This window comes from Lycorma delicatula, chromosome 7, assembly GCF_047948215.1.
Source record: "Lycorma delicatula isolate Av1 chromosome 7, ASM4794821v1, whole genome shotgun sequence".
Taxonomy (NCBI): domain Eukaryota; kingdom Metazoa; phylum Arthropoda; class Insecta; order Hemiptera; family Fulgoridae; genus Lycorma; species Lycorma delicatula.
In genome coordinates, this window is record NC_134461.1 from 33,169,382 (window position 1) to 33,187,615 (window position 18,234).

General features: G+C 29.1%; 1 protein-coding gene across 7 annotated transcripts in view; it reads right to left on the reverse strand.

Moving 5' to 3' along the window:
- LOC142327911 (uncharacterized) overlaps positions 1-18,234 on the reverse strand; it is a 70,076-nt gene that overhangs the window by 33,175 nt on the left and 18,667 nt on the right. For 4 of the 7 annotated variants that reach the window (XM_075371281.1, XM_075371279.1, XM_075371280.1 and 1 more), the window contains one exon: positions 14,945-15,192. In XM_075371281.1, the coding sequence (XP_075227396.1) occupies positions 14,945-15,039 (95 nt within the window). In that variant the 5' untranslated portion in view covers positions 15,040-15,192. Of the gene's footprint in view, positions 1-1,358; positions 2,155-14,928; positions 15,193-18,234 lie in introns of those variants that run through there. The other 3 variants (XR_012757120.1, XR_012757121.1, XM_075371282.1) reach the window with 3 other exon arrangements.

Consider the following 18,234-nt stretch of genomic DNA (forward strand, 5'->3'; position numbering starts at 1 on the left):
ATTATAAAATTATATACTGTATTTTTAGTTAGTATTGATAGTTATATAGATAATTTTGTTTGATTAGTATTGATAGTTAGTGTTAAAAACATTTTGTTAATTATTAAATTTACTACAGTATGTAAATGTTTAATTAAACATAAAATAAAAACTTATACATTTAAATTTGTGATGATGAATATCTCCTTCAGTTGGCTAGGCATGCTATTCTACAACAAAATATATTTTGTCAATAAATAAGGCGAACATAAACTTCATTTATCGTGATGAAGTAGCTTACTGCTGCAGATACATTTTTAAAAAATGAAACAAACTTTTATACTTAATAAATATTTAGCTCAAAAATGTAAAACAAAAACAAACTACTTTTTACCTTCTTATGCTGCTTTGTGTGATTTATTCATAAATTTTTATTGTTTGTAATAGTGGTGTAAAAGAATACTTATTTATTAATTTCATAGAGTCATTTCACATCATATGCCTACTATCTACAGGAAAATTTTAATGGAATTGGTTTTTACAACAGATAATGCTATTCATAGTAGCTGTAGAGGTACAATCAGAATATTACCTTTCCTGCAGCAAATGAGAAGGTCAATTTGTGTTTTTTAAGTCATTTTTTTGTAGTCTTGCTTTAAAGCAAGACCATGAATGAAATTTTTGTGAATGAATATTCTTCTACCTCAGTCCTAAAAAACTAAACAGCTTTAAGAAACAAAAGGAAAGGATAAGAAATGGACTGATTTTGGTGAGTTAAGTTCAAATTCAACATGAATTTCACCTTCAAAGTCTGTAAATGTTGTATTTTGAAGGTTGGGTTTCAATTAACAACTCAGTTTGAACTAGTTGGCTAGAGTGTATGCACTACGTAAATAAACTATGGTCCATCCCAACCAAAATAGGATCTAAAGCAAAATATCGATCAACAATCACTTTTTGTTAATGCATGCTGCAGATGTTTATTAACTAAATCTTATTTTTATTAAGAAGTTTTTTTTAGTAGTAATGCAGAAGTTAACATTTATGACTTTAACTTATTTCTAATCTGATAAATAAATTTATATTTACAATAATCTGGGAAGTGAAATAATATAAATGTAAAGTTTACAATATGTTTAAACATATTGTGACAGTATGTGACATATTCTGACAGTTGCAGCACAATGAATTATTATTGTTTTATGTCCTTAAAGCACTTTTTGATTTGTAGTTGAAAGGCCTAACATTGCTTTACTGCAATCTCTTGAAATTAATAAAATTTTCTCAAACAAATAAAACAATGAGTGAAATAAATCTGGAAAGAATATCCATTCACAGTCTTAGATAATCATAATTTCTTTATTTGTGTTATAATTTTGCAAAAATAAATGAAGCATTTATAAATTATTGAAGCAAATTATACGATAGACAGTACAGAGTCATCTGTGATGATGACTAAAATATAATTTAACACTTCTCAAAAATTTGAGATTATTTTAAATTTTTACAATTACATCTTCCTCAATTTTACAAAATACTATTCACAAAATTAAACATAATTTTCATAATATACATCTCTAATGTTTTTATTCATTATATTATTATATTTTATTTTTCAAAGTTTTTCATGTTTGAAAGCTCACGTAAAAAAAATTTCATCACAAAAATTTGTTGATTACCTTGAATTTTATGTATGCTTTCAGCTAACTTATTAAAAATAAGAAGTTCATTATAACATGTTATTTTTTCAACTAATACTCTTCTATTAACGAGAATTATATTTTTATTATTGTAGTCACACGAAAGTTCACCAATATTATTATTACATCTGTCATTCTTGATATTAATAAATCATTTTTTATCATTTTAAAATTACATTTAAGACAAAGTATTTTTAATTATCTAAAATGACATACCAAAAGTTCCATTATTGATATTAATAACTGTTACAAAAATTGTTCCATTCATTCTCGGTTGAGTTAACAAATATAACATCACACAATCAATCAAAATAAATTTGCATGATAAATCATCAGAAGTACAGTTCATAACAATTCTCTTGTGAATTGTTAGTCCAACAACAAAAATAAGACTTATTCAGTATAATCTTAAGGTTCAGAAATGTTTTTTCCAAGTCAGGTTTTATAAATATTCAAATTTGAAAATGTGAGATACCTAGATTTTGTAACAAGAAGAAATATTAGTATTTTGAACCATTTCCATGAATACCTTGTAATAAAATGCACTGCATTTTTTTAGCATTTGACAGAAAGCCAGTTTACTTGAAAGCAATCCTACCAGAAAGATAACATTTAATAACATTATTGAAGGCTATTTGTTTTGCATTGACAGCAAAAACAGTAATATTAACATGATTAACTTGGAATTATATGCAAATAAGATATTTAAGTAAGCAAAGGTAAGGAGCCAAACATATAGTGTCATATAGTTTTGTAATTTTCATCATAGATTTACACTGAATTTTCAATTATAAATCTTTTGGTATAAGCAACTTCGTGTTTAATTGCTTACTCACAATACCATTTTCCAGCTGGTCTGGATAGGTCATCACAGGTCACAATTTACCATTTTACTGAATTCTTCAAATTGGTTGGGTAACTGTTCAGCAATTTCATTTGATGAATCTACTATATGTCTTCAGACTGAAGGCAAGGTATTTGATTAAAGCAGGTGTGGCTAACAGTTTTTGCCTCCAGACCGAATTAGAAAAAAAACTTTTTTCATGGGCCAAATGAAATATTAAAATTAAAAAATATTAAATACAAAAACGATTCAAGTAAACAAAATTTTATTATGGAATTTGTTGTCTTTTATTTAGATTCATTAAAGCAAAGGTTTGTTCACAAATATATTTTGAACTGAAGATTACAAAATATTTCTTGGCAAGTTTTTTAAATTTTTGTATTTTCCATAATTCAATTGCTTTTAAAAAAGCTAATATTGAAAAAATTTTTGCAGGCTGCATAAATTAATTACGAGGGCCGTATGTTGGCCATGCCTGGGTTAAAGTATGTATTCTCACAGAAAGCCTTCACTTTCTTTCAAATGTCTGCTACAGTCATATTTCTGCTAATGGATCACACATTGTTGCAATCTTTTTTTTTTAATCTTTTACACCTTTTTGCAGACACTATATTTTTTAAAGGCAACTAAAGTTTTTAATTTTGGACATTTCTTGAAAGCATTGCATTTTTTTTTCTTTTTTTTTATCACTTCTCAAATCTCATAATTCCAGCATTAATAGTGGTTTCCTGGGTCTCCCTGATGCTCTGTAAATAAATATTAATGCTGAGTCAAATATAAAATCAGTTATTGTGATGACATCACTTTCAATAACTCTAGTTTTTTCTGGGAGTTTTGTGTTAGCAGTGAATCTTGTTCAAGCCGCCTTGTTGAACAACCATCTTTTACAGATGGGATTCATTTTCATTAGAGTACCAGTTGAATTTGCACCAAAAACGGTCAATTTTGTGAAGGTTTTTCCAAACATTGAAAGAGTACTTCGATGCAATTGATGCACTTATAAATCTATGCAGGATTTCGTAAGACTCTGGCATTAAAACAAGTTCCTGAGCCATTATTTAAAACAACTATTTCAGAATTTAAAAGGAGCCTTTCCAACTCTCTTACTTGGGGATTTATTCAGTCCAATCCCCAAAGAGTATTATGTGCATTAGTCACCCATTAATAGTAGGGTAGTGGGTGGAGGAAACTGGGCAATTAATGGCATTATGTCATTCTCTTTCCAGTCAAAGTTTGGTAAGTGTATGTTACAGATAGTAATCTAATGGATGCTTCATTCTGATTGTGACCTCTGATCCTTACATTTGAAGGTTGATCTCACAGATAAATATTACACTTTCTTAATTTAAAATATCATCTTGGGGAAAATGGGTTTCTTACATATATATACAAATAGAGTCGAGATCATTTAACAATCATAGAGAAGCTCAACGATATTGTCAAATATTCTTATGTTTCACTGCAAATCAATTTATTTATATAAGAGAATTAATTTCTGAATTTGCCTTTTGGCCACCCCTTTATCTTCTTCTCCATCCTAAAAATTGCTTCATTGTCTAAAATTATGTGAAAAAGGAGAAACAGTCACTCCTTATGTTGTTTTAAGTGTTCTCTCTGGTTTGGTAAGTAAGATCACCTGAGAAGAAAATGGCATCAAAGTCTCTTTGGAGGAGGTTCTGAAAAAATTACTTTCTTAATTGGTTCATCTGGTGGATTATGTTCCTGAACGTTAGCCTCAATTTTATATGGTTTTTAGTCTGTCAGATGCACTTTTATTTTCATTCAAAAGAATTTTAAATTTACTCAAACAAGCATTGAATGTATTTGTAAAGTTTTTCATGTAAGTAAATACTTACTTATCAAAACTTCCCATTTGGGAGTCAAGTGAATTTCCCCTAAAACCACAAACACCAGAGTGAAAAAAACACGCAAAAAACAATTAATGGAATTATTTACAGTAATGGTTATTAAGCTACTTATGAAAAGTCACGACATTTCATTCACCAAAAAAACATAACTAACATGATAACCAGTAAAACCACTTCGTTATGTAATTTTCTTTATATAATGGTTATTTTTCTTTTAATATATTTTTGGTAGTTGTAATTTTTTTATTAAGCCAGCACACAACTACTTATTTCATGAGCAATAAGAAAACGCTTATAAATTACCAACTTCCCTCGTAATCAATAGGTACTAAGGTCTGAGTGAACTCTTCTTGTTAACAGCTCTCTACAAACATCATTATGAACACGTACTGATTTAAACGGCTGGTTCTAAACGAGAGGGTTTATGTGAACCCTAAGTTACGATAGATTGTTCAGCCTGAATGAAAAATTAATAAACAAGAAACTGAATGTCATGACACAAACTCCAAACAGTTCTTTAAAGAATTAAAAAGTGAAATAGAAGAACAAAACAAAAACCTATGAACAAAAATGGCATACACAAGAACAACTAACCCAAAGATATTAACAAAGAAGAAATCTATGAATTTAAAAAAACTCATCAAACTAGAAGAAGATGATAAAGGGAAAGAAATAAAAATGCAAGAAACGTCAAATAGAATCAAAATATTCTAATATAATCAATGAAAAACCAATCTTGAAATCATAGGCATAAAGAAGCAAAATAACAAAAACCTACAACAAATTATCTATAAAATAGAAAAGAAACATGATGAACAAGTTGGGGGAAAAGACATAGAGGAAATCTACAGATATAGGCCCAATAAAATACATTAAAGATAAAGAGAAGGAAATATAGTAAAATCAATATATAACTCAAAAAAGGATTAAAATTTATAACTAAAGAAAAACAGTTATAACAAATACAGATGTAGAGAACAAACTGGATAAACAAAATATTTATGTGCATGAAAAATTCACAAATCAACAAAAAACAGTTCATTTGGGAAGTAATCCATTTAGTTCTTCAAGGAAAAGTCCTTTTCGAGTGGTCAGGACTATGAGAAATAATAGATCATGTCTCAGTCAAAAAAGAGGTAATGGAAATGTATCAACAAAAAAAATATATATATAAACCAAATATTTACTTAATTAAAAACTTTACAAATCAACAAAAAGGATTCTTCTGGAAATCAAAACTATATGTCTCTGACAAGAACATATAATAAAACTAACTCAAACTAAATCTAAATATAATTTTTATATAAACCAAATAAAAGCTTAAGGACCTTTTTCAGTAAGTGGGTACAACTTTTTTCTTTTTGTACTTAAAAATAATAAAAACATTTTTACATTTACATAATAATGACCAAATAACATTTTTAATAGTTATTACTAAAATATGTGCCTTCAAATTATTACAAAACTAGGTGGACCTGTTTTCTAAAAGAAATATAACAGAGGACGAATGTTACCACAACAGCGGGTTTTTGGAGGAATTTATCGTGAAATAAAAAAATGTTTCATGTGTGCTGTTCCTGACAGAACAAAGAAGACATTAATGTGTACAATTGTAGCATGTATTGAACCAGGTACTAAATCATATCAGATTTATGCAAAGCATTTGATTGTATAGAAGATTTAGAAGGTATGAATTATTTACTTAAGCGAATGACAGTAGAAATAGACAAGTCCTCATTTTCAAAAAGAAAGTACAATAGAGGCAGAATTCTTTCAAATCAATGGGTATTTGTAGAGAAATTATAAATATAATCTAACCAAACTCAATCTACACTCTCTTTGCTCGCTAACCTTGACTAATTTACAAACATGATACAGTAAACCAAAGTGAAAACTTTTTTGAACCAAAAACAGACGCAAATACCCAAAGTAATAAAAGTTTATGGTGGTGATCTAAAAATTGCAATAAGAAGGAATGTGATCCTCTAAAGAGTTACTGGGTTATTTTTAAAAAAAATTATGTTTTGAAGGTTAATTTGGTTATTAAAAAACAAAACAAAATATGGGTACTTGGTTACTTTTTGAAAAAAGTGGTCCCCACTTACTGAAAAAGGACCAAGCTTAGTCACAATTTTATATATATAGGTTTTGATGTTTCTTTATTGGACAATAAATATATATATAAAACACTATAAGAATTTATTTACATACTCAAACAAAAATGAATCTGAAAATGCAAAATCATGAAATATTAATGGATAATAATGAAAAAATATATAATACAAATTGGAAAATACAACAGTACAAATAATAAATACAAGCCTAATCTAAATATAATCCTCATTAAATAGAAACAGCTTGAATATAAACTGGTGTACACTAAATATGCAATTAAAAAGAATGAAAATTGAACAAAACATAATTTGTCTATCAGAAGTCAATTTATGTAAAAGTAATAATAATAATTAAGTAGTAATAATAATTTAATGTAAATGGGTATAATAAAATATCAAAACAGAGAACATTAAAAAGAAAATGGAATTATAATATTTATAAAAGATAATGTAAGGTACAAAATCCAAAAGCCAAAACTATAAAAAACAAAATCCACAGAAATTGAAATTATCAAGAGTTAAAAAAAAAACACCACTTAATAGTAATACATAGACCACCATCAGGAAGCATAATTGAATCTAAAGAAGAACTAGAAGAATATCTGAAAATTGAAATAAATCAGGGGAAAAATTAGCAGTGATTTTAATATAAATACAATAGATGAATCATCAATTCTAGCAAAAAAAAATATCTGAACACACTATCCGCATTATGGATTACTACTAAGCCTGATAACCAAACCCAAATCAAAAGAATTTTGTCTTGAAAACCTTAACTCAATATGAATAGATCACATCAATTCCAATTTACTACCAAAATAAATAATACTTTATCCTCTGCCAAAAAAAACATTTTTAGTTAAAAAAAGACCCAAAAAAACAATTGTTTGTTCTGAATACCAACAAAAACAAAATAATTTTTTTAAAAATGGTAAAGAATACAAACACCCAACAAATTTACACTCTGAAAATATTCCTCAAAAAACAATTGTTTGCCCTGAACCCAAAAAGAATTGATGTACAAAGAAACTAGTAAAGTGTGTAGTGAGTAGAGAAGGGTCTCTTTACATCTGCTATCACATCGACCCTGGCCGCCACATCACCAGTTCTAAAGGTGGTGTAAGTTCGAATCCAAAATCATTTTCTATTATACAAAACCTGCAATATGCCGTGACCATAGTACCCAATCAACGTAGTGATCTGAAGGTAGAAGTCAGATCAGGATCATTATAAAGAATGGTTACATTTCCAGGTCTACTCACTTTATTAAACTTGTTTTTGTTTTCACTATATAAGCAATAAATGAAAAATAGTAAACAAAATAATCGTTTAAACAACCGAGTAAAAATATGAGACACCTCTTATGATTTCTGAATCACCCTACTTATGGAGTGAATGGCCAACATGAGTAAAGGGGGATTAAAGTTAAGCAAGCTGTTTTAAATACTTAATAATAAAATAGCAAAATAATATTACTCTAAATAGATGTTGCTCTTGATGATTGAGTAGCTTACATTTTCGTGTGTCTTCTAAACCATTTGTTTTTTTACATTTGGATTCAATTATAAAATATAAATACCAAAATAATGTTACTTTAAACAGATGTTCTTAACGATTGAGTAGCATGCTTTTTTCATATTTTTTTCTAAACCAACTGTTTGTTATTTGTTTCTTTATCTTGGAATGTTTATCATGTTTGCATGAATCATGAATAATTATGTTTTTAAAATACATAGGGCTCAAAAATCCACCAAACTCTTGAGTCAAACTGACATACCTACTAATGTATTTTTTTCTTAGCTTCAGACATTATTTTTATTATTATTATACTACAATTAACACTGCATATTTTTTTAAATCTTTTTATTTGTTAAAACTAATTTAAATTGTTTAGTTTCAGGTGCTGCTTGGTAATTTTGATAATTATCAATATAAAAATATATATATGTTGGTTCAAGGTACCTACAGTGTCATATTATTTCTCCAAATTCCACATTGAACTTGTTAGAGCCTGGCTGCCAAAAATGCCTTATAGCTACTCTTCAAAGTCATAAGAACAAAAGAGTTCCAGTCTTTTAAATGTACCAACAATATGTAAAATATTGTAAATCAAACAGTTCCAAAAGAAACAAATATGACTGAATTGGCAATTGAATGTTTATTTCCAGATGAAAGAGATCTAATTGTCAATAATCATAAAACTGAGGAGATGCACATGCTGTTGTTCAATTGTACACTTAAAAAGAATACACCATATAGATTTCAAAGACCAGCATTACATGACCATGTTGATAGGTTGTACTTGTATTTCCGTTGTAAGAAATTACTTAAAAATTCTATAATCTAACATCATTGGGTATGTTGTGTTATTTTGATGGAAAATGCAATGTTTTCATTGACGATTCTTTAAATAGAAAATGATTGGACCATGATCAAGAAACTGTTATTGGTCATCTTTTCCACAACTTTACTCTATGATCAATTCAGTTTCCAACAGTTCAACAATAAACTAAGTACATTGATTGTGGCATATCACTAGTATTTAGAATAAAACATGAAAAAGTCACATTCAATGTCAGCAAAATGCAAAAGGATTTGCTGGAAATGGTAAAAAAACACATTGCACATTTTCCTCAAGACTTGAATGTGAATTTTATCAGATTAGGTGTTGCTATTCTCAAAAGGAATGAAGCATTACTTTTACGTTATATCATAATGTATTAAGATAATCCAAAACCATTGAATATGCTCAACCAAAAGGCATCAGTCCCTAAAAAAGTTAAAAAAATGTGAAAAAACAAAATTATACAATATCCAAAATGGAAAAAACCCAAATTTACTATTTGAGTGAACATTAATTCATTGGTGTCAAACATTAACATTCTGAGAATTCTATAATCAAACATGATGTTGATAGTTGCAGTGAAAAGTCAATAGGTGCATATGAAAAGCAAATTATTGTAGGTAAAGTTACTCAATCAAATTCAACAATTTCAAACCAGTTCAACAAAGAGCCAAAATTGAAAACGTACGTGACAAAAGATGTAAAAATGAATTTGATACATTAGAATGATAATCACATGAAAATCATACAAAATAATCAATGGATAAACAATAATCAAAAGGTTGCCTTTACATCAATAATTCAAAACAGTACAACTTATCTTATGAAAATATTTACTTTCAACAACCCCAAAAAAAGAAAGCCACTTCACTATTAAGTAACCACTTCTTATTAACTACCCAAATATAATATAATACTCATGAAATAAAATACATTTAATGTTCATGATGAAAGTAATTAATCAATTAAGAGAATAAATAAACAAAATTTATTTATTTACCAAGAAAAATTATATTTTGCCATATTTTCAACACTGTCATGTCAAACTTTGTGAAATATATAACTGTAATTTAGCCTGGGTCATTTGTGATCACTATCTTTGGAACATTTCAGAAAATTTCTTATATTGTTTATGTGATGTATTTTAGGTGTTAGATTGGCAGAGATGGTTAGCCCTAACTACATGTGGGAGGTTGATAATTCGAGGCTGAATAATATACCCAGCCACCATTCTGTAATCAGTTTCTAATGAATAGTACACTCCCGGCAGTCCCGGGTTCAAATCCCGATCAGGCATGGCATTTTAACACACGCTACAAATCATTCATCACATCCTCTGAAGCAATACCTAACAGTGCTCCCTAAGTTAAACAAAAAAAGAATATCTGATGGGAGTTTATCAAGCTCATCGATGTTCTTATAGTAGCAATATTATAAGAAATAGACCACAATTTGTTTAAAGCAATGTAAACAAAAATAATGCTTACTTGTATGTACAAACTTAAACAAAAAAATTCAAATTGTGATTAAAATGAAATGTTTAATAATGGTAAATAAAAGTAATAAAATAATTTTTTTAAGGTAATAAATAGTATTTAATAAACTAAAAATAAAATAGTACAATAACCATTGCAAAAGTAATATGACAATTTATAAAATATTTTTTGACATATGGTGATAGAGGACTATTTTACAGAGGTACTTTAGAGGTAATAATTTTTTGTATTAGCTGGATGTGCAAGGTGAAAAAATTTCTCAGTGGGTGAATAATGGGAGGATGGCATGAGACAGAGAAGGTTGATGAACAGAATGGTTCATTGCAGCCTATACCGTTTCTACAGTAAACCATGGGATGTACGTTCTAATTGCATACTTACATTATGTACATATTTCTGACTAAACAGTATTTTGTTTTCAATTATTTTACTAGAGCATGTTTTATAACATATTTTTAGTAATACTGGTATTTTTACTTTATCGACTGCAGCTCTATTGATTCTATGTAACGGCTACAAATATAAAGAGTTTGTATAACATATTCATCGGTCCAAAATTTCAATATCGGGTTTTTTTTTTGCAAAACTTCAACGTTTCATAGTTTTGAAAGGGTGTACGTAGTTAGTGATACTGAAATTTATAAGAAATAGATTTTGTCTAAATATAATTTGCTACGTGTAGAAATACTTACTTAACCCCTAACAGAAACACAGTATGTGGAAAGAGGGGAAACCACGTGAATTTAGTTCAATTATTATTAATTCTTATTTCAGAAGCCTATTTACACAATAAAACTTGCTTTGTAGTTAAATTTTTCACTTGGAAATGATAAGAAAAAGCATTTTTAATACAAAAATAAAATCGCATACTATTTATTAACCGTTGCGGGACGTATGTCAAATACACACAATCCGTACAACGATTTCGGTAACACGTTCATAAGTATTTAAGGGTGAACTGAACAGGTATAAAGACAAGCTGTGCCTCAGATAAGAACATCCCAACCCCGTAGGGAAGTCACCCGCCTAGTGACTTTCCGGTCGCCACCTCCCCTCCGTTCCTTGCCCTGATGGGCTTTAACGGGAGCTGAGATAAGTACAGTCAGCAAATCCAGAGCTCAGGTAGTGACACAATAGCCAGTTGACCAGTACGCTGATCAGGCTCTTAATGAGGGCCGATTACTCCAGTTAAGAAAAAGTCCAAAATCCATTTTTTTTTTAATTTTGGACTTTTTTGGTCACTTTTGGTTCACTCGATTGCAATCAAAAGGGAAGGTGCACAACTAGATGTTACAACAGTCCTAAATCCAATGTTTCAAGATCCTGCGGCTTATAATTTTTGAGTGATGCAAGATAGACTCAGACGTCACGCCGAACTAGTCAAAATGGATATTTCCGTTGAAATCTGAAAATCGAAATTTTTCGCGATCACAATACTTCCTTTACTTTGTACAAGGAAGTAAACATCGTAATTCCACGTCAGCCGCGGGAAAAGGAAATGAAATGTTTACAATTGACATCGCATATTGTTTAACATTTCCGTGTGCATTTATTTTTATCATCAACACATATTACGTCATAATTTTTAATAGTATATATTTATAAATCGGTTGACAGATTTCGACATTTAATTGTGATTAATGACTGATTGTAATGTTCTGATTCATACAGAAATCTTTCCCTTTACATTTAAACCTCTATGTACCGGATGATCAATTGAAAAGTTACCACATTTAAGGTCTATTTACGCGAGAGAAGCTACAGAATAAAATAGAGCCTGATTTAGGACCCATATCAATAAGAGGACTGAATATCATCCAGCAAAAAATCAGAGTTCCATACAAAAGGTCTGAGACTCAGACGAAGAAAGTGACTTGAAGGTGAAGGGGCGAAGGACAGCCCTCTGTGGAACCGTCGTGCGTCTGCACTTATGCGGTTGGGCGACGGTGATGAAGCACGGGGGCTCTGGACCCCTGGACCTTAAAGGCACCTCCTGGGCCCGAGCATTGCTTAAACTGCAGGCCGACCCCGGAGGAGGAGAAACGGTGAGATAGGAGTTTTAGTCGGTAGGGTGCAAGACTCTTTAATAACATCGAGCCGAACCCGTGCGAGTCCAACACTCCCCACATTTAATTCCATAAATTAACAACCCGAAATAAATTATGAATTTTGGTGAAATGAGAATTAAAATCCGCCCACCCGTTTGCTCGGTATGTGCGAAAAACCATTTGGGGTAGTACTTTTTTTAAATTTCAGTCCAACAAAAATAACTAACTACAAAATTACTTTATATTATTTATTAAATCGTTTAAAATAATCATAATCTGTGGATTAAAACTATAAAAATTATTTTTTAAATTACCAACATAAAATTTCACCCTTACATGTTTTCTAAATATGTTATTCAAAAGGCCTTCCAATGAGGTCTCACAAGCTACATCGTCTTATTTAAAAAAACATAAGTTTTCAACCCTTGAAAATTTAGAAAACATTTAAGGACGAAATTTTGTGTTGGTAATTTAAAAAATAATTTTCACAGTTTTAATTCACAGATTATGATTATTTCAAACGGTTTAAGAAATAATATCATGTAATTTTATAGTTATTTTTGTTGGACTGAAATTTAAAAAAGTACTAGCGAAAACGGTTTTTCGCACCTACAGAGCAAAGGGGTGGGCGGATTTTAATTCTCTTTTCACCAAAATTCATTATTTTTTCGGCTTGTCAATTAATAGAATTAAATGTTATTATTGCCATATAAGGTTTTTGAGTTGGGGTAGGTGTAGCGGAGAGGATACGTTCCACCCCTTTGAAAATAATTTTATTAAGAATGGTATACAATGCCTGCGCAAACAGAAATACAATGGGACTGATATATGTTGAATAATAAATGCGGTAACTTTCCAAATGATCACCCGGTAGTATAAACTATTATTTAATTATTTGTTGAAACGTGCTTTACGCTGCTGCGTGAACGGAACGCAGTAGTGAAACTGTTTAACCTTGAAAGGGTACTGATTGTTTTGATGGAGGGGGTACCTCACACAGCAATGGGAGAGTTGCTGACAGTGCGTCGACAAGCAGTTCTGTCGAAAATTGTTAAGATTATTACATGTTAATATTAAACGAATACTTACAACCAGTATTACTTTTTATTAATTTATTCGTATTGACGACGAAGGTCACATTTTTCCATTGTTTTTTTTTTTTTTTTTTTAATTTAATGAGTTTTACACTGTACCATAAATACCATACAAAACCGGAAATCGAACCCAGAACGTTTTATCCGACAGTAACGTCCTCTCGCGATTATTTTCATATTGTTTACTATAATAAAATTAATATCACCCTATAATTTGTCTCCCTGTTTTATTTTATATATATATATATATATCTTTATTACAATATATATATATATTTTAACCTCCCGATCCACCGTTAGGCATTCTTCATAGGATGAGATGAATGATTTGTAGCGGATGTGAAGATGCCATGCCTGACCGGGATTCAAACCCGGGACCTCCAGATTCTGGTCAGGCATGGCATCTTCACACATGAAGAATGTCTAAAGATGAATCCGGAGGTTAAAAAAAAATATATATATATATATATATATATATATATATATATATATATATATATATATATATATATATATATATATATATATATATATTGCAATAATTGAAGCTAAGTATATAATACTGTGCCGATTTAGTAGAAAACCATGTGAATTATTTAGTGAACTAAAAGAACGGAGTGCAGATGGTCTTCAGATGCAACGTCGCCCTCACACTGTTAACATATAACGGTTAAATAAATAAAAACTATGTATATGTCTCCGTGTACGAGCGTCCTCCATTATTCTTTAATTACACAACACTCAAAACTTAACAATCCACCTTTTGATTTCATTGGCTCAAAATGCGTACGAGAAGGGTAGTTTAAAGAACGTTTATCGTATTAGAAATTGTAAGGTCAATTGACATTATTAACACAGTTAAGACATAATATGTTACAATGGCAACAGATACAAGTTTCTTGTTATTGTTTTTTTACTACTACCGTTCTGGTAGACTAAAATTGGACATTTTATTTTACGTTTATCAGATTAGGTCTATCACGTCCCCGACTTATATCCGGAAAATTCTGAATCCGAATTCCGCTAATTTTTTACGTAGCAAAATATTTATCTACCGTATTGTCATATGAAAAAAAAAACAACAATAATTATAAATTTGGGCGTTAAAAGATGAAATAAATATAGAACTTGTATAATACGTATAAAAAATAAATGAGTTAAACCGCTAAGTACGTAATCCAGTCAGTTTTTCCTTTTTTATTGGAAGTAAATACATTCGCAAGTTGCTTTTTTTATTTAGTTTTATCTTTTTTTCAAAAAGTTTATCTCGCAGCTTATGGGAACGCACCGATTAACAAAAATTTCAAACCGTAATTTTTTAAAAATACAATACATATATCAAATAAAACAAAAACATTAAATGACAGTTGAAATTACAAGAATCCCTGTCTAGGTGGCCCAATTAATATTTAAAAAAGGAAATATTAAATATTCTAATTACTCGTATTTAAAAAGACCTGCTTCCAGAAGATCGAGTAAGATAACAAGTATCAGAAGACTTAAATTCTTTATCTTCATTAAAAAAGATCCAAAATTCTCCAAGCCTGCGCATGCATTCCTGTGTTTGCGCGCAAGTATAAGATAAAAGAGAGTAAATAATTTTTCGCTCAAGGTGCAGTGTAGTACAGATTAGTTACCATATCTAACTTCGTACGGGCAGTGTACAATGTTCAACCCTGCAGCTCATTTATGGCTACTCGTATCTCTGATAAACATAACAAAAAAATAATACATTTTATTATTTCTTAATTTCAAAGAAATAAGAATTTTAAAAGATAATTTTATAAGATGCCAAAAACATTATATGCACCAGGCCCCGTAAAATATTATTGATGCTGACGATCATTAGTTTTGAAAATTTAATTCGTTTACCGTAAAATCCCTGTAAAAATGTTATGGCTTCCAATTACTTTCCTATAATCCTTGCTTTAAGGAAGGAACAACCTGTGAGTGTAAATGCATACAGAACAAAGCCTTTTAGTGAGCGGACAGTCAAGGAATTGATAATTTAAATTTACGGTCTAGCTAATTAGCTTTATTTTTGTTATGAGTTTAATAAATGAATAAATAATGAAAACATGTATACTTATCGCAAATAAAAAGCAGAATAACAACATTTTCTGAATGAAACTGAGGAAACACATAGGCGGAAAGAGTGGTAGCTCTACGAAAAGTTTGGGTTTGAATCCCAGTAAGATTTGGTAGTTTTCATACGATACAAATGTATGAACGAGAAAAATAAAAGTGATTAACTGAGATACTAGCGCATTATTTACCACTGGCTGTGAAATTACATCACTAATACCTTCGTTATACATACTTAATAGTTAGTCAAGAATCAACAACATTTTTTTCAGCTTATTATTTTCTACTCTTAGATTTGTCATTGCTTTTAAGTCAAAATTTTTGAAATATGCAGGTCCGAATAATCTACTTTTTTTTAAATAAATATTAACCTCACATTACGCTTAATTTGAATCAGAATAATTTCTGAATTTTCTAACAAAAAAAAATTTCTCGGCTAATTCGAGTAATACGTAAAAACATGCAATAATTCAAGTAATTTTTACGGATAAATGAAACATACAAATCCGGTTAACCGAGAGGTCGGATGTATAAGAGCAGTGATTATTTTATTAATTATAAGATACAAATTAAAATTAACAAAAAGTTATTAAGTATGATTTTTTTAAATTTTTAACACTTCTATTACTTAAACGACAAATATCAAAAAGTATCTTATATAACATCAATTTAAATATTTCAGAAAACTTGTAATTTTGTAATAAACAATAATAAAATTACAAACTGAATCGTTACTAAATTAAAAAAAAAATAATAATACCAAAGTTTTATCTCAAATATTAAAAATATTTGTTTTACATTGTCCTTATTGATAGCTTAGTAAGATCTATTCTATACAAATCTGTTGAAAAGACAAACGCAGCGTAGTAGCGATTTACCTTGATACCGAATTAAGAAGGTAGTTGCGCTAGGAGGGAAGAAATAAATCAATTTAAATGGCAACATAGCACCTGCCACCTGTCAATTACAATCATTTGTAAACTGAATGAGTTTTCAAATACAACCTACCTATTAAGAATAATACACGCTGTTAATTAACCAACGGGAAGAATAGTCTTAAATAATTTTGAAGTAATTTTCAGTTTCATTAATATCTGTTAATAAATAATACATTACTTTATTTATTCCTGTGCGCGTGCGTGTGTATATGTGTTATTCGCGTGCGCGGACACATACGCACATAATTTTAATTATATATATATTATTTAAATATATTATTCCTACATAAGTATAAATTTATTTTTTCTCATTTAAAATTTGTTTTAGCAAAAATATTGTAATTACAGAAATAAAATCTGATAAAATTTCCTAAATTTTTCTGAATAAATTTCCTTAAAATTTGATTGGTAGATCGATACTTTTCTTATGAAAAATGATATAATTCTCTAGAACTAAACAACAATAATATATATTATTGAAAATTATAAGTTAAAATTAAAGTTATTCCCTGAACCGCCAAGAAAAAGAAAAGGAGTGAATAGAGAGAGCTACAAATTTCGAATCCAAGGAGTACGCAAGATTGTAATGAATCCATAACGACGCCCGACGGCCTTTATCATAATCTAGGAAAACAGCCTTATTTTCCTTGTTACTTTATAAAGGGTAGGTATCCGTATTAAATGAGTCGAATGAGTATTAAATATTCCTGTGGTAGGAATATCCATTAGGCCAAAAGTGTTAGTGGATTTGAACCCGATCCTTGAATTAAGAACTCAAAGCGCTGCACTTGTACACAAAATACTTCACGAGAAAAATTATAAATATTTAAAGAATTTCAAATTTTAAAAATAGCATGAAAATACCTTTCATTCATTTACATATATGAGGTTCAATTAATTACATTAGGGATGTTAATTATATGGTTATCGATTAACCGGTTGTTCTAATAATCACTTATCCAAAAGTGTGTGTTGTTTTCAATTTTGAAGTTATTGCCAACATCTAAGAATTTTCTTATGACCAAAATAATGATTAAATAATTATATAAAAATAAATATATTTTAAAATTAATATCAACGTTACAGTCGACTGTTCGGTGGTTCATACACAATTTAATTTTAAGAAAATTATGTATATATAGTAGTATTTTACGAAAATAATTAATTTTCACTGTATGATTTTACGATACAGTTGATAGCTTCAACTATATTATACTGAAAAATGTTCCTCTTCAGTGATTCCAAGCTTTCAATAAAAAAACTTATGTTATAAAAAAATATTTTATTTAATTTAATGAAAATAATAAATAAATATTTCCATCAAAATAAATATACTTTGAAATTAATATCTACGGAACAGTCGATTATCAGGTTCTTCATACCTAGTATTTTTTTATGAAATTAGGTACATATGTTAATAATATTATTTTACATATTTCATTCTTAGTATCCTGTTATTCGATGGAGTCGTGGTATCTTATAATTTAGTACATTGTAAAAGTTTCTTCATCAGTGATTCTAGGTATTCTATAAATAAAAAAAATTGGCTAAAGAATATACTTTACCTATTTCAACCAAAATAACAGTTAAACATATACATCGAATTAGGCGACGTATCTTTGAAATTAATATCTGTGTAAGAGTCGATTATCCGACCCTTAATACAGATTTACTTTAAAGAAATTATATATGTATAGGAATATATTTATTTTACAAGTTTAAGA